Below are 21370 nucleotides of genomic sequence, written 5' to 3'. Positions count from 1 at the left end.
ATATCTTTTCCACAATGGCATTTAGTTCACTCTAGAACAGCAACAAAGAAATGAGAATGATGGCTTTTACCCACCATGTCCACACCCCATCATCAAAAGGAGGGTCAGTGGAGGAATACGGTTTCTTTCCAGGTTACAACTGATTATTCAGGTTCATGCCCAAATGTGACCTCTGACATCATGACTCATAGCCCCCGAGGGGGGGGGGTGATGGGCAGTACTACTGTGCAATCAGAACTGAAAAGAAGACCTATCCATACCGAAAGGCATACAGTCTGGAGACACATAAAACAACTATATGTAGATAAAAGAATTAGCAGTATTGGTGACAGTTACAGGTAAAAAGGCAGTACCTTGGTCTACTGGTGACTGTTCAAGTAAAACTCTTCAAAATCGAATTAAAAGACTAATACAGAAAAAATAAATGTGCTCATATGTTGTACATACTTATTTCCTAATGTTGTGTGAGGCAGTAAGATAAAATGTCAGTAATGCACTCAGGTATGTTGGTAGACATGCTGCGTGCTTTGCTAACTACAGAATCAACTGTAAAACACAAGTAACATTAATGTTAACTCTGGCATTAAACACAACCTTTTGTACAGGAACTGCTGACTCTAACCCTTGCATTTTATGTGTGTGTGTTAGTGTGAGCTAAATGTAGAAATTATGGTTGTAAGAATGACACCATATATGCATGAGTATTAATGTCAGTAGTTTGTTAGAAAAGTTCTCTCACTACGAAATACCTGCTACCCTAGCTGTTATTTGAAAATGGTGGCTAACCTCTGTCTAGGTGACAGTCTGTGTATCGGTGAAATACTTAGAATTAATTTTTAGGATCACAGCCTTACTCTATGCTGAAGTCTGATATGAGAAAAGGCTTGGTTGCTTTATGCATCACAACACACTTTGGATTGTATTTATAAGCAGGAGGACCATACCTCTCAACTGTACAGATTTTCACAGAATGTCCAGATTTTTGCTTCATATTTTTGGTCCGTTTTTCATAAAATTGTGGTTTTCTGGCAAATTAGTAGCAAATCATTAAAGACTGAAGTTAGAAAATAATGATAAACATTTGAGTGTCAGACTTCATACCCTTCAGAAAAAATTCATGCTAATGCAAAACCTGTTATTCTATCAACTTTCTAAGTTTGTAAGAGCAATATTTAAAAATTGTCCCTATTTTTGGGCCTTTGTTTCACCATTATTTATGGTTTTGTCCGGATTTCTTGCTCTAAGAGGTTGCGAGGTATGGTGGGAGGAGATGGACGTACATAATTGCTTTGCTCTTGTATATCATACTACTGAATGAAAGTGTTGGACAGTGGGCTCCAGCACAGTCAGATAGGTATTTGGGAAGGAGAACAGGACTGGAAGCTTATTACTAATATCAGCCTTCACAACTGCTATTTAATAACTTAACTGTAAGTGATAGCATTTATACAAAACCGGATTAACAATGCACACTTATTTTTTTCAGGAGCAGAATGTCAGAACTTGAAAATGCAATGATAACAATTATTGAGGTGTTTCACAAGTATTCAGGGGCCAGAGGAGATAAGTGCATGCTGAAGAAATTGGACCTGAAAATGCTGGTCAACAAAGAGCTACCCCACTTCATACAGGTAATTCAATGTCCCATACCAATTTCACCTCATCCCTTCCCAGTTACATGCACAACATAAAAAGATTAAAAGTAATATTTACAAAGGTTGTGTCAGCTTAGAGGAAGATAGCAGTATGGTCAATTGAACTGGAGATTCTCCTTCCCTTTGGTCTCCATTTTGTTTGACACTATTCTCCCCATATCAGTTTTGGTTACACATTCACAGGTGTGATATCTGTATAATTTATTTTTATAAACTACTATCACATTTGAGGAACACTCTAAGTTAGTTATTTCCTGTGTGGATGCTGCGGTGGGCAGGAGATTTTTGTTGTTTCTGTATCTTCCCACAGATGAGTGATCATCTCACTATGCTTGTGAATGCAGAGATTGTAAGCAGTTTGCTGAGTCTTTCTTGCAAAGTGCCATATTGCAGTTTCATAGGGAGGTGGGAGGAGCCATATTGCGCCTAACCCCATGTTGTTATGTAAACCCCTTTATAAATAGTATCTGTGTATTATAATTACTGTACCTTTCTTCAGGGGGCATGGATTTTAAGTCTCATAACTGGAAATTCCATCAGTTTTGATAGGCCAATATGACATACCTCTAGTAATTTGTCAGGCAGAAGCAATAAAGGTACACACGTGACAACATGAAAAGAAATGTATAAGAATTTCTGAATGAAGACTACAAGACTGACAGAATAATGTAGTAAGAAGGTGTTCACCTATGACACTGGTAACTCGTGTCTGAGTAGCAGCCTAGGTGCCCAGAAAACATACTAGGGAAGGAAGGAAATGAGCTACCTTTACTGGTCTGCCGAAAAAATGAGGATCTTTGTTGCTCCCACTACAATAGCACCCCTGGTAGAGACCATAGGTAATCCAGTAGTTGCTGTATAAGTTGGGGGTGGATAGAGGGGTCACATAAGTTTCTGGCAGTGAGCTCAACCCAGCCTACTGTCCAGGACCACTGCATGCGCACTTAGGGGATGCAAGACATAGAGAAATTAAATTTTCCCAGACCAGCAAGTGTGATGGTATCCGTTTTCCTTGTTGTAATCTTCTGCCCCATCATAGTTCATAGTTCATAGGTTCATAGTTCATAGTTTAGTACTAAGCTAACTGCCCTTGTGAGCCATTTTAAGCTTAGCCAATTATCCCTTGTGAGACTCAAACCCTGCACCTTGTGTTTGTAAGGCAAGCACCTTAGCCATTAAGCCACCCTCTCATCAGATAAAACAAATGAGTCAGTATGGGGGCTGTGGGCAAAGGAGTGATGCCACCAGCATCTGATTAGAAACACTACCAAGTCCCACCTAAAACCCTTCCATCAGCTTTTCAACCTGAGTCCCTCCACTGATTACATTCCATTGGTGTGAAGAACAGCTGTTGCAGTGCCTTTGCAGAAAGGTAGAGTTACAGGTTTATTGGTCTCACTGGTGATGTTTACAAGGCTATGGAATGTACTATAGCTGAAGTGAAATGCATTGATATAGATGCATAGGTGAATACTAGGCTAACTGTCATGAAGGGCCATTTTAAGCCTAGCCAATAACTTGAGGTCAGAATCAAACCCTGTACTCTGCATCTGTGAGGTGAAGACATTAACCATTATGGCAAACCCACCCACACCCAAAGCTCAGCATGTTTTTGGGAGGCACCCCACAGAGACACAGGGAGAACTTGCAAACTCCATACAGTCATTGGCCAGAGGTCAGGCTTGAGCCTTGTACCTTGAGCATGGGAGGTAAAGACCTTAACCATTATGCCAGCTGGTCTTATAAAAAGCAATAATCCAAGCTCATAGGCAACTACTAGTCTAGCTGCTCATGTGAGCCTTTTAAGCCTAGTCAATTTTCCTTCCAAAGGTGAGATTCAAGCTCTGTACTTTGTCTGTGTGAGGTAAACACCCTAACCATTATATCAACCCTAACCCCAATAAACTTGATGACCAAATATCACTAGATGCTTATTAGTTTGGCTCTGTAAAATGTAGAGCATGGTTGCTGAACCTGGTTGATCTCCTTGAAAGAATTTTTAAGGCCATGGATAAAGGTCATAGAGTCCACCTGGCCTGCTTGGACCCTGTCAAGGTCTTTGACAGTGTTCCTCATGCTGAGACCGTTGGCAGATTCTCTCAACTTAATATTAACCCATACACAGTTTGCTGGATAAGTAATTGGGTATCTGACAGAACCCCTACCACTAAGGTCGTAGTTGTTCACATAAGGCTCTGTCCTGGGCCCCTTCCTCTTTGGTATATCGTTCTGTGACATGAAAGCTGATTTCAAAGGACTATGGCTAACCATGAGTTTGCTGATATTGTATAGTGAAGCCAGTTATCAAATTCCATCCCGAAAGTCAAATTCTCCAATAAAGGCTGGACGAAATAAATGGTTAGTGTCAATCACGAGATCACCCTCGCTAACAAGAAATGCAGCTTAGTTTCCTTTGGTAAATCTAGCATCAATACCACTTACAATACATATAATAGTCCACTTAAATCTGACACAGTTGTCAGGGACTTGGGTACCTACCCTGACAAAAGCCTCTCCTTTGACAACCATGTTTTTGTGGTGTCTAGAAAATATTTCTACCTTACACAACTTATCTTTCAAAGTATCTCTTCAAAGTCCAGAGAAGTTCTCATTCAAATATTCTTCTCCCTTATTAAGCCCATCATTGACTATCATGCCTCTTCAGCATGTACCTTGCTAAACTCCCAAACCAACTTATTTCCTCACAAAAAACATCTATGAACTTAGTGTCCTTTGATACTCAGATAGACTGAAAGCCCTTTCCGTGTATTCAGTGTTGTGCAGACTCCTGAGAGGTGACCTCTGCTTAGACTTCCATGCTATGAGTGACCTAGCACTCCTCTAAATAAAATTAGTGGTAAGGCAAACACCTGATCTAGAGACATAAGCCTGAATTACCATATTAACAACCCCATGTGGTGCTACAGGTACCTAAGTCAATGTATCCTGTTTTTGAAATAGGCTGCCCTTACATATCAAGTTGAATGCTTCCTTAGCAATGTTTAAAACCAGTTTGGATTACTGGATGGGTGAGGTATGTGGTGAAAAGTTAATGGTGTGTGTGTGTGTGTGTGTGTGTGTGTGTGTGTGTGTGTGTGTGTGTGGGGGGGTGGGGGGGATGTTGGTCTACCACCAGTTTTTGAATATAGTCTCCCTAGCTGTATGCTTAATAAAGACCTAGGAACCTATCAACTTATAAGATGAAACAAACAAAGATGAGCAGCTCAGCAGTGGTACATAGTCTGATATACTAATGAGCAAAAGTAAGTAATATTAGTCGGTCAGATGGCCTGGAGTGGTGCTCTGTACAAAATGCATAAAAAGAAATGTCTGGCTTTTTTGGTGACATACAGGGAGAAAGCCCTAACAACTGTCCAGCTGACCTAGGTTTGCTTAGTGGTTCGAGCAACTGATGGAGCAGCAGGGAGGGAGGGTGCTCATTGGTGATACTCCCTAAAGAGAAGCATGGTCAGAAGAGGGTAGTTGCCCTCAGACATGACTAACAAGCATGGGGGTGGGGAAAGTGAAAGTGAGTAGGGCATATAATACAAAAAAACCCAAAGGACAGAGACCCAGATGGCTGAGCCCCAAGAGCACCCTTAAGATCCATGACTAGCCCCAGCAATACTTAAGTAGGTCAGGGTTGATAGGAGGATGGCTGGTAGACCTGGTGTTGATGTGGGGCACTGGAGGCCAGGCCAATAATAATGAGGTCTAAGGAGACCAAAATAAACAAATAAATAAATACATTTCTGGTGTTGGGTGCTGTTAACACTGCGGTGCTCACTTTTTTCTTTCCTTTTTCATTTATTTTCCTTTTTGACTGTGGTAGAACACTGAGCCACATGGATCTTTTACAGACTCAGCCCATATAATTATTTTATTGTACTCATCGTTAGATTGTTTTGCAGGGGGCCCTGACTATAACAATCTTTTATGAAATTACCCACAAATGTTGTGATAGTATATGTCTAGGATCCAGTGCAAGATGGAGAGTCTATGTAGTCTGGCCATGGAAGGAAGGGTGGGTGTGTGGATGAAAAGATATTACTGTTAGGTATGGACCAGTCATGATTCTGTTCCTTTATATCTCCAGCCAGTGTCTCATACACTGGGATTGTGTATAATATGTCAATCACTTATGGTAGCAGGAAATGCGCACATTATCATTATGAATGCCATTGTAGCTGCTGAAGTCTTACCTTGTAAATATTCTGAACTTGTGTGGTTTGTGATGCTCTAATCCATATTTTGAACACTCATTCTATATAATGTTCTTTTTGGATGGCCCATCACTAATAATCTGGGTCTATCTGGTGCAATGAGACTTAATAATAGTTTTAACACTAAACCAGTGTTTATACAACATCTATTGCATATATATTATAAGAAAAAAAATAGGCAGTGTAGTATATGCTAAGAAAACAGAGAATTTCCCACACCTTCTGTCACATGCCATTTGAAATAATTTCAAATCCAAACAAATTAAAAAAAAAAAGAAAGCAAATACCACATAAAATAAAAGCATTCAGTAATCTGATGAAATTTAATGAAATTTTAGAGTAAATCCAGGGCAGCAAAGAACAACTGGGCAAGTCAGCACTGGGAGTACGGTAGACTCCCTCTTATCCAGCATCTCTTTAACTGGCCTTCTCTTTAACCAGCCATCAGATTTGTGCCGTAGCCCTAGCAAAAGACAATGGAGAAGAACAACACTTCTACCTCCTCTGGCCTAAATAATGACAGACATTTGAGTTTTAGACTTCATAGTCAGTAGAAAAAATGCATATAACACAAATCCTGTTATTCTAGCTGATTTATAACCTATAAATATTATTTTGTATGCTTTTTCTGATTAACCAGCCATTTGTTTATCTAGCCTAAGGTGTGGTCCCGGCGAGACCAGATAAGAGGGAGTCTCTTGTACATTGACTGAGGAATTCATTCAATCTGTCAGTAAGTCAGACATTCTCCAATAAATGCACAATCCAATTCAGGCTTTCAGGAGAACCAGAATTTTCAGGAACACACACACACACACACACACACACACACTGGATGCTTATTATTTGGAAGATTGCCTTTCACCTAAGGCAAGTTATATTGTTAAACATTGCTACAAGCAATTAATGAAATATATATATATATATATATATATATATATATATACATATATATATATATATATATATATATATATATATATATATAATATATATATTTATCATACAGAACATATAGATAATACCATCAGGAGCTAATTTATGAGGGATATTTCCTAGTCACATCAAAGACATGAAACATTGCTAGCTCCTAGAGGTTATAGCACCATTAATGTTGACAAGATAACTGGAAAAAAGTATGCTAACAGTTAGGAGGGCTGAGTGTAGCAGTCAGCAGCGGAATGCTTGGACAAGTGCTTCTTTAATCATGACAGAGCATTTTCATCTATCCTTGTTCTTTATTCATTGCCATAAAGCAGCTGCCTTGTCATCTGAGCCTCAGACATCTTTCTAATGCTTTTGGAATATGTATGTAGCAAGAATGGTCAGAATCATTTGTATTGTGTCTGGGCATTTATATTAGCCTTGTTAGACGAATGTTAGACGAATACAGTGACTCATTGTCACCCCACCCATGTTGGCAGGAATGCAGCATTGTTGATAACAACTGTGCACACCCAGATAGGGCAAGCAGAATGCTGCTTCCTCTGACCCCAAAGACTAATAACGCACAGGTGTATACAATATCCTATGATGTTTGTTATCATCCTACTTTCCAAGATGATGAGGTGGACTGGACCATCTTCAAGGTGCTCAGTTATTTCTCTTCCAATCCTTTTTTTAACTGTACAGTCTGTCAGTGGCTCCAGGTCACTGAATTTGCAGGGGGAGAAGTATGCAGATATTAAGTAATTTAATGCTTCTGTCAGTCTAACATTAAGAGCCTTTCTTAAGGGGTTCTTGTTTGGGCTTATCTTCAGTCACGATTAAGCAAAAGTTTGAAAGATTTCTTGGTCAGTGATGATGTAACAGGGCACATAATGGTATAACTTATCAGTTAAACAGATACTTGTAACACCAGCTCTTTTTTTGACTATGTTCAAGTAATAATTTTTGCTATTATCTATAAAGACTTGCTGTTTCATGCCAAAAGATAAGTATAGTAAGTGTTCACATGACCACATCCAAAGCCCAGACCTTCATTGCCTTAAAGGTCTTGATAAGGAGCACGACACTGGTAACTACCACAAGTTTTGACCAGTGATTTGTCTGTGTGACCTCTCCACTCTTTTTATTATTTGAGTTGGATATTATTTAGGATATCAGACTTGTTAATAAGCTCTGTGTTTCTAACATATGACCAAACAATACACTTAGGTTGTACTGACAAGTTCAGAAAAAGGTCGGAACATGGTATGCCTACAGCTAGTGGTGTTTGACTTTATTGACATGAATGCATCAGGAAAGACTTAAAGTAAAAAGTCATGGGTATTCAGAAGCCATGTAGCTGAAACACTGATAGTCCTTAAGGGGTCATTTGCATATATCCCATGGGCCTCCACAATAAGAGGTTTAAGGTATTCCACAATGAAAACTCTAGTAATGCTACTTTTGCCGGACCTTTCTTCTAGTTCTTACTAAAAGGCTTGCCTGTGTGACCTTTTTACTGTTTGGTTTGGTCTCTCTATCAATCTATCTGTTTTATCTCTCTATTTACTTATTTATTATTTATTTATTTATCATGTGTGCATGTGCATGAGAGTGTGCATGCAAGTGTACATGAATATATATATATATATATATATATATATATATATATATGTGTGTGTGTGTGTGTGTGTGTGTGTGTGTGTGTGTGTGTGTGTGTGTGTGTGTGTGTGTGTGTGTATGCTCATTAGCATGCATATGTTTGGGTGTGTGCATGTGTATAAAATAGATATAATAAAGATTTTTGTCATTTTCCTTTTATTCAAAGCCAGGTATAGGAGTCATACAGAACTTATCCTGGAATACATAGTAGTTATCCTGAAATGCTACTCCTCAGTGATAAATGTATATGCTTTGGCTTATACAGTCAGTGCATACCTAGCTATACCCATTAGTGGAAATACTTGGCAAACTGTCACCCAATTGTCTGGGACAGTGGAAGAGATTCCAGCAGCATTTCAAAACTGTTTAGGTTAGAGTTTCAGTTACTGGGTCTTGCCTCTGTCAGAAAACTTTCTTTTGGTCCTACCCAGATAGTCTGCTGCCTTACAAAAGCAATTATTTATTATTATTTATTTTATCTGTTAACTGGATGGAATGGAGCATCCGTGCCTGCCTTCAAGTGGCCACAAAAATTTGTAGACTTATGAAGCAGCATTTGCATAGATCATTTGAAGGTGAATCCAGAAATTTAAGTTATTTAGACACAGAACATCTGTTGCTCTAAACTAGGCAAAATTTTGCAAAAATGTAGTAGAAGGCATAATTAGGAGAAGCAGTAACATTATTTGGTTACCCTAGTAAGAGACTGCTTTAGCTGTGTCCTTTTCAGTTGATGCATTTGCCAGGGCAGCATGTACCCAGTATAAGTAAAGTTAATAAATACAGACTGCATTTAATGCATGTAGACATGTTAGATACGGGAACAATAATGGCAACTGCAACCTTCTAATATATAGACAGAACTGCTAAAGGGTGTTTGGTGGGCCACACAACTCATATTTGTCAACAACATCACTAACATCTCCACACAAACACCTCCGTTTGTATATGTAAAATCTGTTTTTGTTGCATGCAGAAGAACAGTACCCTCTTTTAAACTAGAGTTAGTCTGCCTCCCATTACAGATCCCAAATAAAAAAGCTACACTGTGCCATGCAAAGCACAATAAACTAATAAAGAGACTGCAGACATTGCAATGTGACTTAGCAAGCCTGTCTTCTGTTTAAACAAGAAATATCTTTATTGAATTATAACTTATGACATAGCAATAATACATTTATTTAAATATAAACAAACCATATCGACATATTTTCATTTGCAACATTATACATAACATGTAATCATCTTTACAATCATTGTCAGCTGAACACGACATTGCTCATTCAATTACTGCCTTCCCTAAAACCTCATTCCTCGGCCAAAGCATTATTCTGCATCTATTGTTCCCACAATTTACATTTCTCTATGTAATTTGCTCTTGCCCTTTTCTAAAGATTCCACTTCTCTCTGTTACTATATTCACTACTAGTATGGTCGGTTTAGACTTTGATATCCATTTTCTAGTAACTGTGCTTTTTTGTCAGCCAACAGATTTAAACTCAGTAAGGCCTTACTATGTCTATACAATTCCGATTCTGCATCACGGCACAAAAAAATAATTTCCTTAGTTACACCCATTTACTCACCCAGTATTTCTGACAGAATAGTCTGCAGGGAATTTTTAAAGTCTGCCAACTTATTGCACTCCCAAAACATATGTTCCTGTTTACCTTTTTTGTCTCCATCACACCTCCAACAACTGCAGTCTACCTGAGGAAAAATTCTGCTTGGGGTATAACAATACCCATGCAAACACTTCCAGGCAAAACCCCCAAGTCTTCTTGAATTTGTTGTATATTTAGGAGCCACACATATATCCTCCCATTGTTTTTTGTGAATTGCTTATCCAGTCTGTCTTCCCAATAGTTTCTAATCTCCTCCAATTCCTGTAGTTATCATGCAATATTTTATAGGCACTATTAATTATCCCTTTCTTAACAGCAACTTCTGTTCTAGATTCTACTAAAAACTCTACCAGTGCTGGTCTTTCACTTAAGATTTCTCTTATGCCTTTCACTTTGCCTACACTCTGTTATCACTTCTTGACAGGGAAGGCAATCTGTAGCCTGCAGTCCAAAAGTATTTTTGTTGTTTTCCCATTCTATTACCTTTCCCTTTCTGTTTATTTGCTCTCAATACCTCGGTTCCTTTGCCAGTTTTCACTAGTAAATTCCAGCCCCTTCTTGCCTATTCTCCGAACCTTTTAATTGCAGTCATCGCTATTTTCAGGATATCCTTTCTCCATTCTATGGTTGGCTAAGTTCCTAAAATACTTTCTAATACTTTATGAATACAATATTCTCTATAGTTATTGTCATTCTCCTTAAGGATCTGCATCCAAAATCACAGTCTCTCCTTATTTCTTGAGCTTCCACCCTGCTTCATCATTATCCCTTTCTACTCCAAATTATAGCTTTCGGCTTGTGGTGTGCATGGGACCCTTAACTATGTAGCTCTGAAATACCCTTTCAAATCAGGTAATCCCAAACCACTTTGTTCTGTTGGAAGGATCAACTTATCCCATTTCTTTTTTTTTTCAAAACAGGTTTATTGTTTTAACATACAAGAGAAATATCATAACAATTTTATACAAGTAATTAAAAATAGATATGATTATAACATTCAACAAAACAACTAAAGTATTTACAAAGACATCCACTACAATCAGATCAATTAATTAAACTAAAATACCATGCTATTGAAATTAGGATTTTTTAACAAATTTTGTAAATTATCCCATACAATATAATAAGATGTTTTTCTAGTTGTTCTTGACCTAATTGTGTTTATTTCCATATGGCACACTATATTCATAACATTTTTAAATTCATTGAACGAAGGAGGTGTATCTGAAATCCAATTTCTGGTTATTATTTTCCTAGCCACTGCTAGAATAGACCATAACAAGGGAAGCTTAACCTTTTTAACACTTTGAGGTACAGGTGTGTTGAATAATATAAGAGATTTAGAAATAATGAAATTATCTGTAAAAAGAGCCTGCAAAAATTCATTAATTGACTTCCAGTATTCTTTCAATTTTATACAGTCATAAAACATATGAGCCCAGTCAGCATTAATTTCTACATTACATCTCTTACACAGATTATCTTTATTATTTATTTTATTCATCATCAAAGGTGTATAAAAAGATCTATGTAAAAATTTCCATGTATAAAGTCTCCAGACAATGGAAGACGTAGTTCTATAGGCAGATTCCAATATATATATTGTTTATCTTGTTGATTTGGTGGGTCCCCATTAATAGAAGTGAAATAATTCCAGTATGTATCTACACTGTAAAAAGTTTCTTGTCTGATAATTTTATGTATGTATGAAAGTTTACCTTTATCAGAAACTTTATGTTGTAAATTTAATATCAAGTAATCAATCAGTGTTGGGATAGATTCTTTAACTGTTATAGACATTAGATCTATTTTATTAATGAGATGTTGTCTAAAGGTCTGAACCTCTAACCAGCAAGTTTCTCTTAGATCAAATTCTTGTTTTAAGAAATCTAGATTTTTAACTTTATTATCAGATATCAACTGATACCAGTACTTTAGATCATTATCTATAGCTAAATGAGTTCCTTCAGAAGTAGATGACAAAAGCATACCCTGAGTATACATTATAGGAATATAATAAAATTCCATTCCCTATACTTAGGGTGCATGAATATAAAGTTACGATAGCTAATAATAATATTTAATGGGTAACAAACCATATGCTTAGGTGTAATAGGTGAAGTACAAAATTCCTTTAGTAACCATAACATGGAGTTATTTACAATCATATTTTTATGTGTTAAGGAGATTTTCATGAAGTGCATACTAATTAGCTCCCAATAATCTTTCCATTTTGCGACATATGACTGATCTATTAATAAAGTAATAACTTTTACAATAGAAGAGATAGTATATAAATTAAAGTCTGGAAAAGAAATACCCCCTTGAGACCAGCTATTAGTATGTTTCTTTAATGCAATCCTAGGTCTATTAGGTGCCCATAGAAAATTTAACATTAGTGTATTCAGTTTCTTGATAATTATTTTTGTAGGTGGAAGTATTATTGATTGTATTAAGTATAAAATCTTGGAGAATATTATCATTTTAATAATTGTAAGTCTCTCCTCCATAGTAAAAAACATATTATTCCAGGTATAAAAAAGATTTTGTATATTAAGAAAACAGGTATTATAATTATTATATATAATAGATTTAATATCTTTAGATAGTATTATACCTAAATAAGTTATCTGACCTGAATTGGGTACATATTTAGTAAAATCACTAATGAGAATATTTTTTCGTGTATATATAGGTAGTATTTTAGTTTTTTCTTCATTGAATATTAAACCAGAAATACTTTTAAAATTCATCATTTTATCAAATAGAGACTGCATAGAAGAATTAGATCCTGCTGATGTAATTAGAACATCATCTGCAAAAAGTTGAATTTTGGATGTTGTATTTTCATCTATTTCAAAACCCTCTATCTCAGTACTGTTTCTGATCAAATTAGCCCAAGGTTCCATTACTAAAGTGAATAATAGTGGAGAAAGTGGACATCCTTGTTTTGTACCTTTAAAATGGGTATTTTTGTGAAACATATGTTCCTACCTTAATATAAGCCAATGTTCCTTTGTATAAATGCTCAATTAGATTTACAAATGCATCTGAGAAGTTTGTGCACTTCAGTAAGGTAAACAGATAGTCCCAACTTACTGAATCAAATGCTGAACTTATATCAAGACTAATAAGTGTTAAATCTTTCTTTTTCCTATTTGCAAAATCAATTAATGTTAAAGTTCTTCTTATATTATCAAAAGTATTTCTATTTACAATGAAGCCTGTCTGATCTATATCTATAATGCCGGGATGATTGTCTTCAATCTATCAGCAAAAATACTCATAAACATTTTATAATCAACATTAAGTAATGAGATGGGCCGATATGAAGTACATCTAGTTGGATCTTTATTAGGTTTTAAAATTGGAGAAATAAATGTATATTGCCAAGATGGGGGGGTTATTAACTCAGTTTGGGCCAAAATAAAAACCTTATGTATTAATGAATATGTACTTTTAGAAAGGATTTTATATATCTCTGGTATAATACCATCATTACCCGGTGCTTTGTTTGATTTAAGCTTATTTATTTGTGTAATAACCTCTGTATATGAAATACTTTTGTCCAATAGTTTAATCTGTTGTTTATTAAGCTTTTTATTCATGTTTGTGGTTATAAACTCCTTTATTTTATCTTTAGGTTCCATGTTAATGTTATTATGGTTAATTTTGTGAAAGTGATTTCTAAATTCATCTAGTATTTCTGGTATACTAGAAACATTCTTCTTTTCCTTAGAGAAAAGATTTCTTTGATATGGTTTTGTTTATTCAACCTTTTGATTTATTTTTAAGTCTATGTAAGTATTTGGGGCTTATTGAATAAGACAAAACTTGTATTTCTCTAAAGTTATTTTAACTTTATGAGTTAAAATTTCTTTGTATTTCTCATTTAGTTTGTTTATTTCTTCAATAACTTTCTTGTCCATAATATTTTCTTTATTATTATGTTTATAAGAGTCTAATTTACTTTGAATATCTAACAATTCCTTATCCCAAGATTTCCTTTTATTATTATACCATCTGATACTTTGTCCATATAGATATGATTTTAAGGCATCCCAAACATAGACAATGGAGACTTCAGGAGTATTATTTATGTCTAAAAATGTTTTACTTCTGAAAGTATATATTCTTTATAGTCTTTTAGTTGAGTTAAGTATGCTGGTATCATTTTGATCTGAACATTATGAGTATTTTTATCATGAATTCAAAAACAATTGAATTATGATCAGATATAGGACATGAAATGATTTTGGAATTAATTAAATCTGTTACCATCTGGTTAGAAATAAAGACCCTATCTATTTTTGAATAAGTTTTGTATCTGTTAGAAAAAAAGGTGTATGGTAATGATTTTGAATCTATCTGATTATTAATATCATTCAAATGATAAGAATTAGCAAAATCATTTAAATGTTTTGCATTAGATGTAATTCTTCTTTTTCCTATAGTGGTAGTATCACTTTCATGTAGTATACAATTAAAGTCACCAGCTAAAATAATATCTCCTATAGAGAATGATATGATCTTATCAAGATGATGTTTCACTGTATTAATACCAATTCCAGGTATCCAATATACATTAATTAAAGTGTAAGTATTCCCATTAATTTGTATTGTAACCATACAAAACATTCCTTTGTCATCCTGATAAGACTTAATGGTTTTAGGAATGGGCATACTTTTATTCCATAAAATAGCCACTCCTCTTTTTCTGAGTGTGCTCTGAACTAACCAGTACTGTATATTTGTTTGTGGCTAGTTTATCAATATTTTTTTTCAAGAGATGGGTTTCTTGCAGGAAGACTAAGTTGGCCTTATGTAAATTAATGTATCTTATTAGGCTTGCCCTTTTACACGGATTATTCAATCCATTAATGTTTAAAGAAATTCCTTTTAAAGATGTCATTTGGCATTTTTAAAACTTAAGAATCTTATGATCAAAATAACAAATAACAACATAAGTAATGTTACATCTCCTTCTTTAGATGTACCTTTAAATATAGCTGTATTTATTGAATCTCTTATGGGATTTTGTATAGGATTCAATTTTGTTTGTAGTGACAATGAGTGTACAAAATATATTGTGGATGTCAAAACTATATACATATAACAATGAACAAGTGAAAATAATGTAAGGATTAAACCTTACATCCAGCCTGGAGTTAAAAACTCCAACTTAGAGTAGTATTTACCACTCAAGTTAACCCCCTACCCTAAGCAGCAGTACCTCAGCTACCACCTTATTAATTTAATACTGGTTATATTTAACTTAAATTAACAGCTTTCAAGTCAATTATCTAGCAAGACAAGACTACACATTTGATAAAACAGCATCATATAAACTAAAATAAACTTTTTTTTTTTTTTTAAAACTATTCATACTACTATATACATCTATGTAATATAATACACTTGTATTCAAATAGCATTCAAATAATCTTGATATTAGGAACCAAGAGGAGAGAGAGAAATAAAAGACGTGAAAGAGGGAGAGAGAGTGAAAGAAAGAGAGAGAAAAAAAAGGAAGGCATATTTACATATTAATTTATTCAAAGTATGTAAAAATAAGTTCTAACATTCATTTAAATCAAAAACTTTGGCTAATATGGTTCAGACATTACATATATTAGGATGCATCTATTTTCTGTCATGTAAATGCAGTCAACAGCTTCAAAAAACCTTGAATTGCTTGTATATGAGCATTTTACTTATACTCATTATTGTCAATAGAATAAAATATTATATTTATAGAAATTGTTATAAATCATACTGCATAGTTATGCAAATTCTCAGAAACACTTGCATTATTGAAAAAAAGCCATCTGTATTTTGTATGTCTATACTACTGCTTTAAAATATATCATATGACAATTTCTTCCAGAATAGAGTTATAAAGTTATTTATGCTTGTCAATCAGATGAATTAAATGAGTTATAGTAATGTATATGTTTGGAACATAAGTTTTAACACAGATTAGTATGCTGCAGTCAAGTAGATTTTCAAAAACACTTGAATAAATGTTTCATTTTCTATGCCTTCTAAAATAAGACATTTACTTACTACAAGAAACTGCATCATTTAAAATCATTATAACTGACATATTTTATGAATTATAACATAGATATTTAAGTAATTATATAAAATAACTCACATTTAAATGTTAAAGAGTTCATTTTCCTTCACATAGTCGCATTTGCATCAGTTCTACTTCCTGGTAGAGTGTTCTTCCTGAATCTGTGATGTGTCAGTGTGATATCTAGGTCAAAGGTCAAATTGACTGCTTTCAGCTTCTCTGTGAGAATTCTGAGAGTTGAAGCTTTTGAAACAACTCGAGGACACTGTTCATGAGGTAGCCCACATCCCAGATTGTCTCCCTTAACATTTTGGCGGGAAACTTGTTAAAAACTAGTGACAAACATTCATTTAGCAGTGTAAATGCATCTAAACATGACAAAACCTTCGCAATGTATTTTACAGGTTATTACAGCCTCTATGTAAGTGAAATTAAGCCCAAAGTTATTAATAAGTAATAAAACTCAATATTTTTGTCCCAACTCAATTTTTATGCAAATCTTATTATTTACTGTGACTATATGATCAAAAGCAAAAAATAAAGAGAAAGAATAAAGAAAAGAAAAAGAGAGTAGAAAATAAAAGAGTGTAAAGCAGAAGTAAAAAAATGTAAGAGAAAGCTATAAGAAGCATATACAATGGAATATTACTTACTGTTTATATTAATAGAGTTAAAAATAAAACATATTATTTACTATTATTTAGTTCTAATTATTATTAGTTAAAGCATGACAGATTATTTACAAACAAGCATAAGCAGTATAATCAAGAAAGTATAATTAGGAATAGCATTTGAAGAACATATACACTTTTTACAAGGAATAAATGTTATTATTTCATTTATCATATTTTCATTACTCTTCTCTCCCTGCCCTCCCCCACCCTTTACCCACTACATAATCTAAATAGAATGTCATTGTTTAAACAAAGAAAAGAAGAAAAGGAGAAAAAAAAGAAAAAATGTATCAAATTACTGACCTTACTTCTCTTTTTCAGAAAGAGAAACAAATTGAATAATAGCTTTTTATTAGTTCCTCAGATATTTTGACTGGTTATGAAACAAAACATTTCTTTGCACACAGAGAATAACTTTGATTAAATCTTTTTCAGAATATTTGTGGCTTTCTGGAAATGCAGGAACTATATTTAAAAAAGATTGATAATGAAGTAAAATGATGAGAGAAAAAAAAAGAAAAAAAAACATAGAACAAATCATTTGTTTTTTAGTCTCTTCTTCTTCTCTGAAGTCTTCCACGAAGTTTCAGTTGCCAGTCTCTTTAATGAAGGACTAGCCCATTCCATTTCCTCTATTTTATCCAAAATCTTATTTTTTTTGATAAACAATAAAGCAGAGTCTAAGTCATCAAAAATTTTAGGACCATCAGGAAGGAAGATTTTTAGCTTGGCAGGAAACAGAAGGTATGTTTTAAACTGTGCATTTTTAAGCTCCCTTATTAGTGGCAGAAAAACTTTTCTTTTAGCTATTACCAAGGAAGAATAGTCATTGTCAAAACGCACAGTTGTCTCATTAATCCTAACAGGAGCTTTAGCCCAAGCAGATTTAAGAACCATCTCTTTATCAAAGATGATAGAAATCTAACTATAACTGATCTAGGATAGTTTTGTTAGAGTTAGTATTAGCTATAGATCTATGTGCTCTTTCGATACCAAAAGAGAATGCTTCTGGTAAGTCTAAAGTTTTAGGGAGCCATGTTGTTAAAAAGAAGTAATATTGTTACCTTCAATATTTTCTGGCAGTCCAAAAATCCTAATGTTATTGCGCCTAGATCTATTTTCCAGGTCATCCAGCTTTGTTTGTAAATGTGTATTTTGTTTCAGCAGAAACTCAATGTTGATTTCCTCTTCTTGGATTCTATTTTCCATGTCATTCACAGCTTCTTCTATGCCTGTCATCTGGATCTTCTGTTGTTGCAGGTCTATATGTAACAAGTCTGTTTGTTTTGTAGCTTTTTCTATGAAGGTATCTATTTTAGTATCCATTTTATCCATCTTAGCAGTAAGTTGCTGGATTATAGTTATCAGAGACTGAAGTTCTTTCTTGATGCTGGAGTCTTGAGAATTTGTCTTACTGGAACTCATTTCAGACTGATAAACTGACAGGAAAATTTCCAAAGTGATTTCTGACAGGAATATTGTTAAAATTTCCTTTCTTTTTTAGATATAGTTCAAGAACTATACAAAACAAACATATTTAGAAAGAAAATTACTTCAAAAATTAATTTTTTAAGTAATTAATTCCTGTCAGTGTAATGAAATTGGTGGAGCTCAACTTATCCCATTTCTTGCCCTCTTCCTCTCTCAGATAAAATCTTTCAACTCCTTATTAATTGCTATCCACAACTTCACCTCTGGTTGATAAAAATATACCTGACCTGTGTAAAAAAACTAAAGGGACTAAAAACATTTTCACTGCTTGTATCTTGCTATCCATATCCATAAAATATCCATAAAACAGAACTTCCAATTTCTCAGTTTTTTGTATTATCTTTTATTTAGTCCCTTTGCATATATATTCAGCTACTATAATATAATCATTTTTGACCCATACTCCTCAATACTTCATTTTATCATGCCCCCATAAATATGGGAATTGCAGAACTAATCATGAGTGGATACATAGTTTACAGCTACTGCCTTTGTTTTTTCATTAATTTTGTGTCTTGAAAAGACTTGAAACTGTCTCAAAATGTTTCACAGCAATGAAATGTCCTTTTCTGTTTTTTTTATCCGGCAAATAAAGCCAACTTTCTTTGATTACCATGCCTTTTATGTCCTTGAATTTCTGAGTCCCTTATTTTCTTTGCCAATGGTTCTAAATATAATGCAAATGGCATAGGGGAAAGAGCACACCACCTGGTTCCTCTGTTCAAACAGAACTCATTAGAGAAGACCCCTCCCCCACTTTTCACCTCTGATCCCTCATATATCATATTAATTAACCTTAAAATTGTTTCAGGGAATGCAGATGCTTCGATTGCCCTACTCATAAAATCCTATCTTACTCACATCAAATGATTTCTCTTCATCAAGACCCATCAACAACATTGATCTTCTTACATCCTGCTGCCATCTGGACCATCATTATTCTATTAATGTTGTCAAATGTTTGCCTCCTCTCCACAAAACCACATTGATCCATATCTATCAATTTTGGCATCACCTTAGCCATTTTATAGCTATTATAGACATAAAACTTTATAATCATGGTTTAGAATCAAAATGAGCCTATATAAATCTGGATCTGATGGGTTTTACCATCTTTAGGTATTATATCCACCACTGCTTTCTTCCAGGATGTTGGTGCATCTCCTCCTTTTACAATGCTGTTAAAATCTTCCAGATCGTTATCACTTTCTTCCCTCTAGCTTCAGAACTTCCACAGGAATACTATCTGTTCCTAGAGACTTTCCTGTAGATTGGTTATACATCACCATTTTATGTCTTATGTCATTATAAATATTTTATAAATATTTTTCAAATGTATTGGATGAGTTGAAACAATTATTTATTTTAATTTTTAATATAATTGTATTTCTCCTTTAAGATAAGGAAAAATTGCATTGAAAAGCTTGAAGTATTTAATTGATTAATTGTCAGTTTAATTGTATGTACTATATAAAGGGATGACTTTGTAACAAATGTTGTACTCTGATGATGCTGTGTGGGTGAAAGCGCTTAGTATTGATTTTGTGGAACATTTTGTCCTGTTCGTCTTGTTGTTCGTGGTTTTGAACATTAAAGGATATATTGAGATATTCCTGGGCTCAAGGTTTGCTGTTACTTTTGCTTATTGGTCTGTTTTCGTTCTGAAATTGATTATACATCACCATTTTATTTCATCTCTTCCTATCCTAACTGTTAATAATTGAGCCACATCTACTTTTAACCTTGGCGTTTTTAATTCTTCCATAAACATTTCCAGTTGTACTTTTTCTTGATTTCCATATTTCTCTGCTTTATACAGATTTATATAAAGTTTCTGATTGCTTCTAATACCTATACAGGATCTCTGGTTATTTTCAGTGTTATAAGCTCCCTAAGCATGGCAGCAACCCTTTCTACCTTCTGTTGCCTGAACCTTTCTGTTTAACACTTTTGTGCTTTGGAGGTATTATTAAAAAGCAGTTGGGTGACAACAGTCTAAACTCACACATATTGTCCAGGTAGTCCCTTATTTTCTCTTTAGCACTCTACAGTTTCACATCTTCTTGTTCTATGAAATTCCCCCTGTTCTGCAATGTTTTAACCTTTGTCAGACCCAATAAATAATTATTGTTACTTCTAACCATATTTGTTTTTCTTTCATTTCTACTCTCTTTTTAAACTCCACTTTAATTTTATCATGCTCCCTAACTATATTTTCTGAAGAAATTTCTATATTTTCTAATAACTCCCAAATAATTTCTACTACCCATTCCTTAAATTCCTCACTGTTTAACAGATAGGAGGAAAAGTACCAGTGTCTCAATTTTTATTTCATTAACTTTCATATTTATAGGTGGAAAAGCACCAGTGTCTCATTTTTATTTTATTAACTTGCATATTTATTTTACTTATTATTGGCACATGATCTGAAATAGTTATTAGATGTGTATAAAAACTTTAATTAAATGCACATGTTCCTGTGAAATATAATTTTTGTCTAGCCTAGACCAGTTTTTGTATCTTGGGGAATAATGAGCTCCTGCTACTGAATTCACATCTTCCATACCAAATATTTTCATAAATTTCTTCAAAAATGTACCTTCTTTTGTTATATTTTCCCCTCTAGGCCCCACAGATACAGCCTAACTGTTGCAAATCAATTTCCAGTCCTAGCCGAAAGCTGATTATTTCTCTTATTATTTTCTTAGTGTTCTATTATAGCAGTTTTAGGTGGAACATAAATATGTGCCAACACAATCCTCCTCCCTTGACAGTAGCCTCTTACTACTACAAATAAACAATTATTATCCTTTCCTCCCTTCTAGTAGAAGCACCTGTAGCAATTAATATTAATATAAGTAACCTGCCTTTCTTTGTCCCAGATGTTCCACTGAATAAGCATCCTGAGATCCTTTCTTTATCAAATTCACATGCTGAGTTATTTCCAAGTGTGTCTTCTGTAGCATAGCTATTTATACTCTGCATTTCATAATATAGTTCATTACTCTTTCTTTTTTGCATATATCTGAGACAA

The 21370-nt window shown here is 34.2% G+C and overlaps 1 protein-coding gene across 1 annotated transcript in view; it reads left to right on the top strand.

The window, feature by feature from the left end:
* The window catches only part of LOC122811709 (protein S100-B-like), a 70152-nt gene that overhangs the window by 580 nt on the left and 48202 nt on the right, over nucleotides 1-21370 (top strand). The window contains exon 2 of the mRNA XM_044083731.1: nucleotides 1487-1631. Within this exon, the coding sequence (XP_043939666.1) occupies nucleotides 1494-1631 (138 nt within the window). The 5' untranslated portion in view covers nucleotides 1487-1493. The remainder of the gene's footprint in view (nucleotides 1-1486; nucleotides 1632-21370) is intronic.

Source organism: Protopterus annectens, chromosome 9.part0 (assembly GCF_019279795.1).
Source record: "Protopterus annectens isolate FY-2018-M chromosome 9.part0, PAN1.0, whole genome shotgun sequence".
NCBI classification, from domain to species: Eukaryota; Metazoa; Chordata; order Ceratodontiformes; family Protopteridae; genus Protopterus; species Protopterus annectens.
Note: the sequence above shows the minus strand (reverse complement) of the source record. Positions and strands in the feature narration are given on the sequence as shown.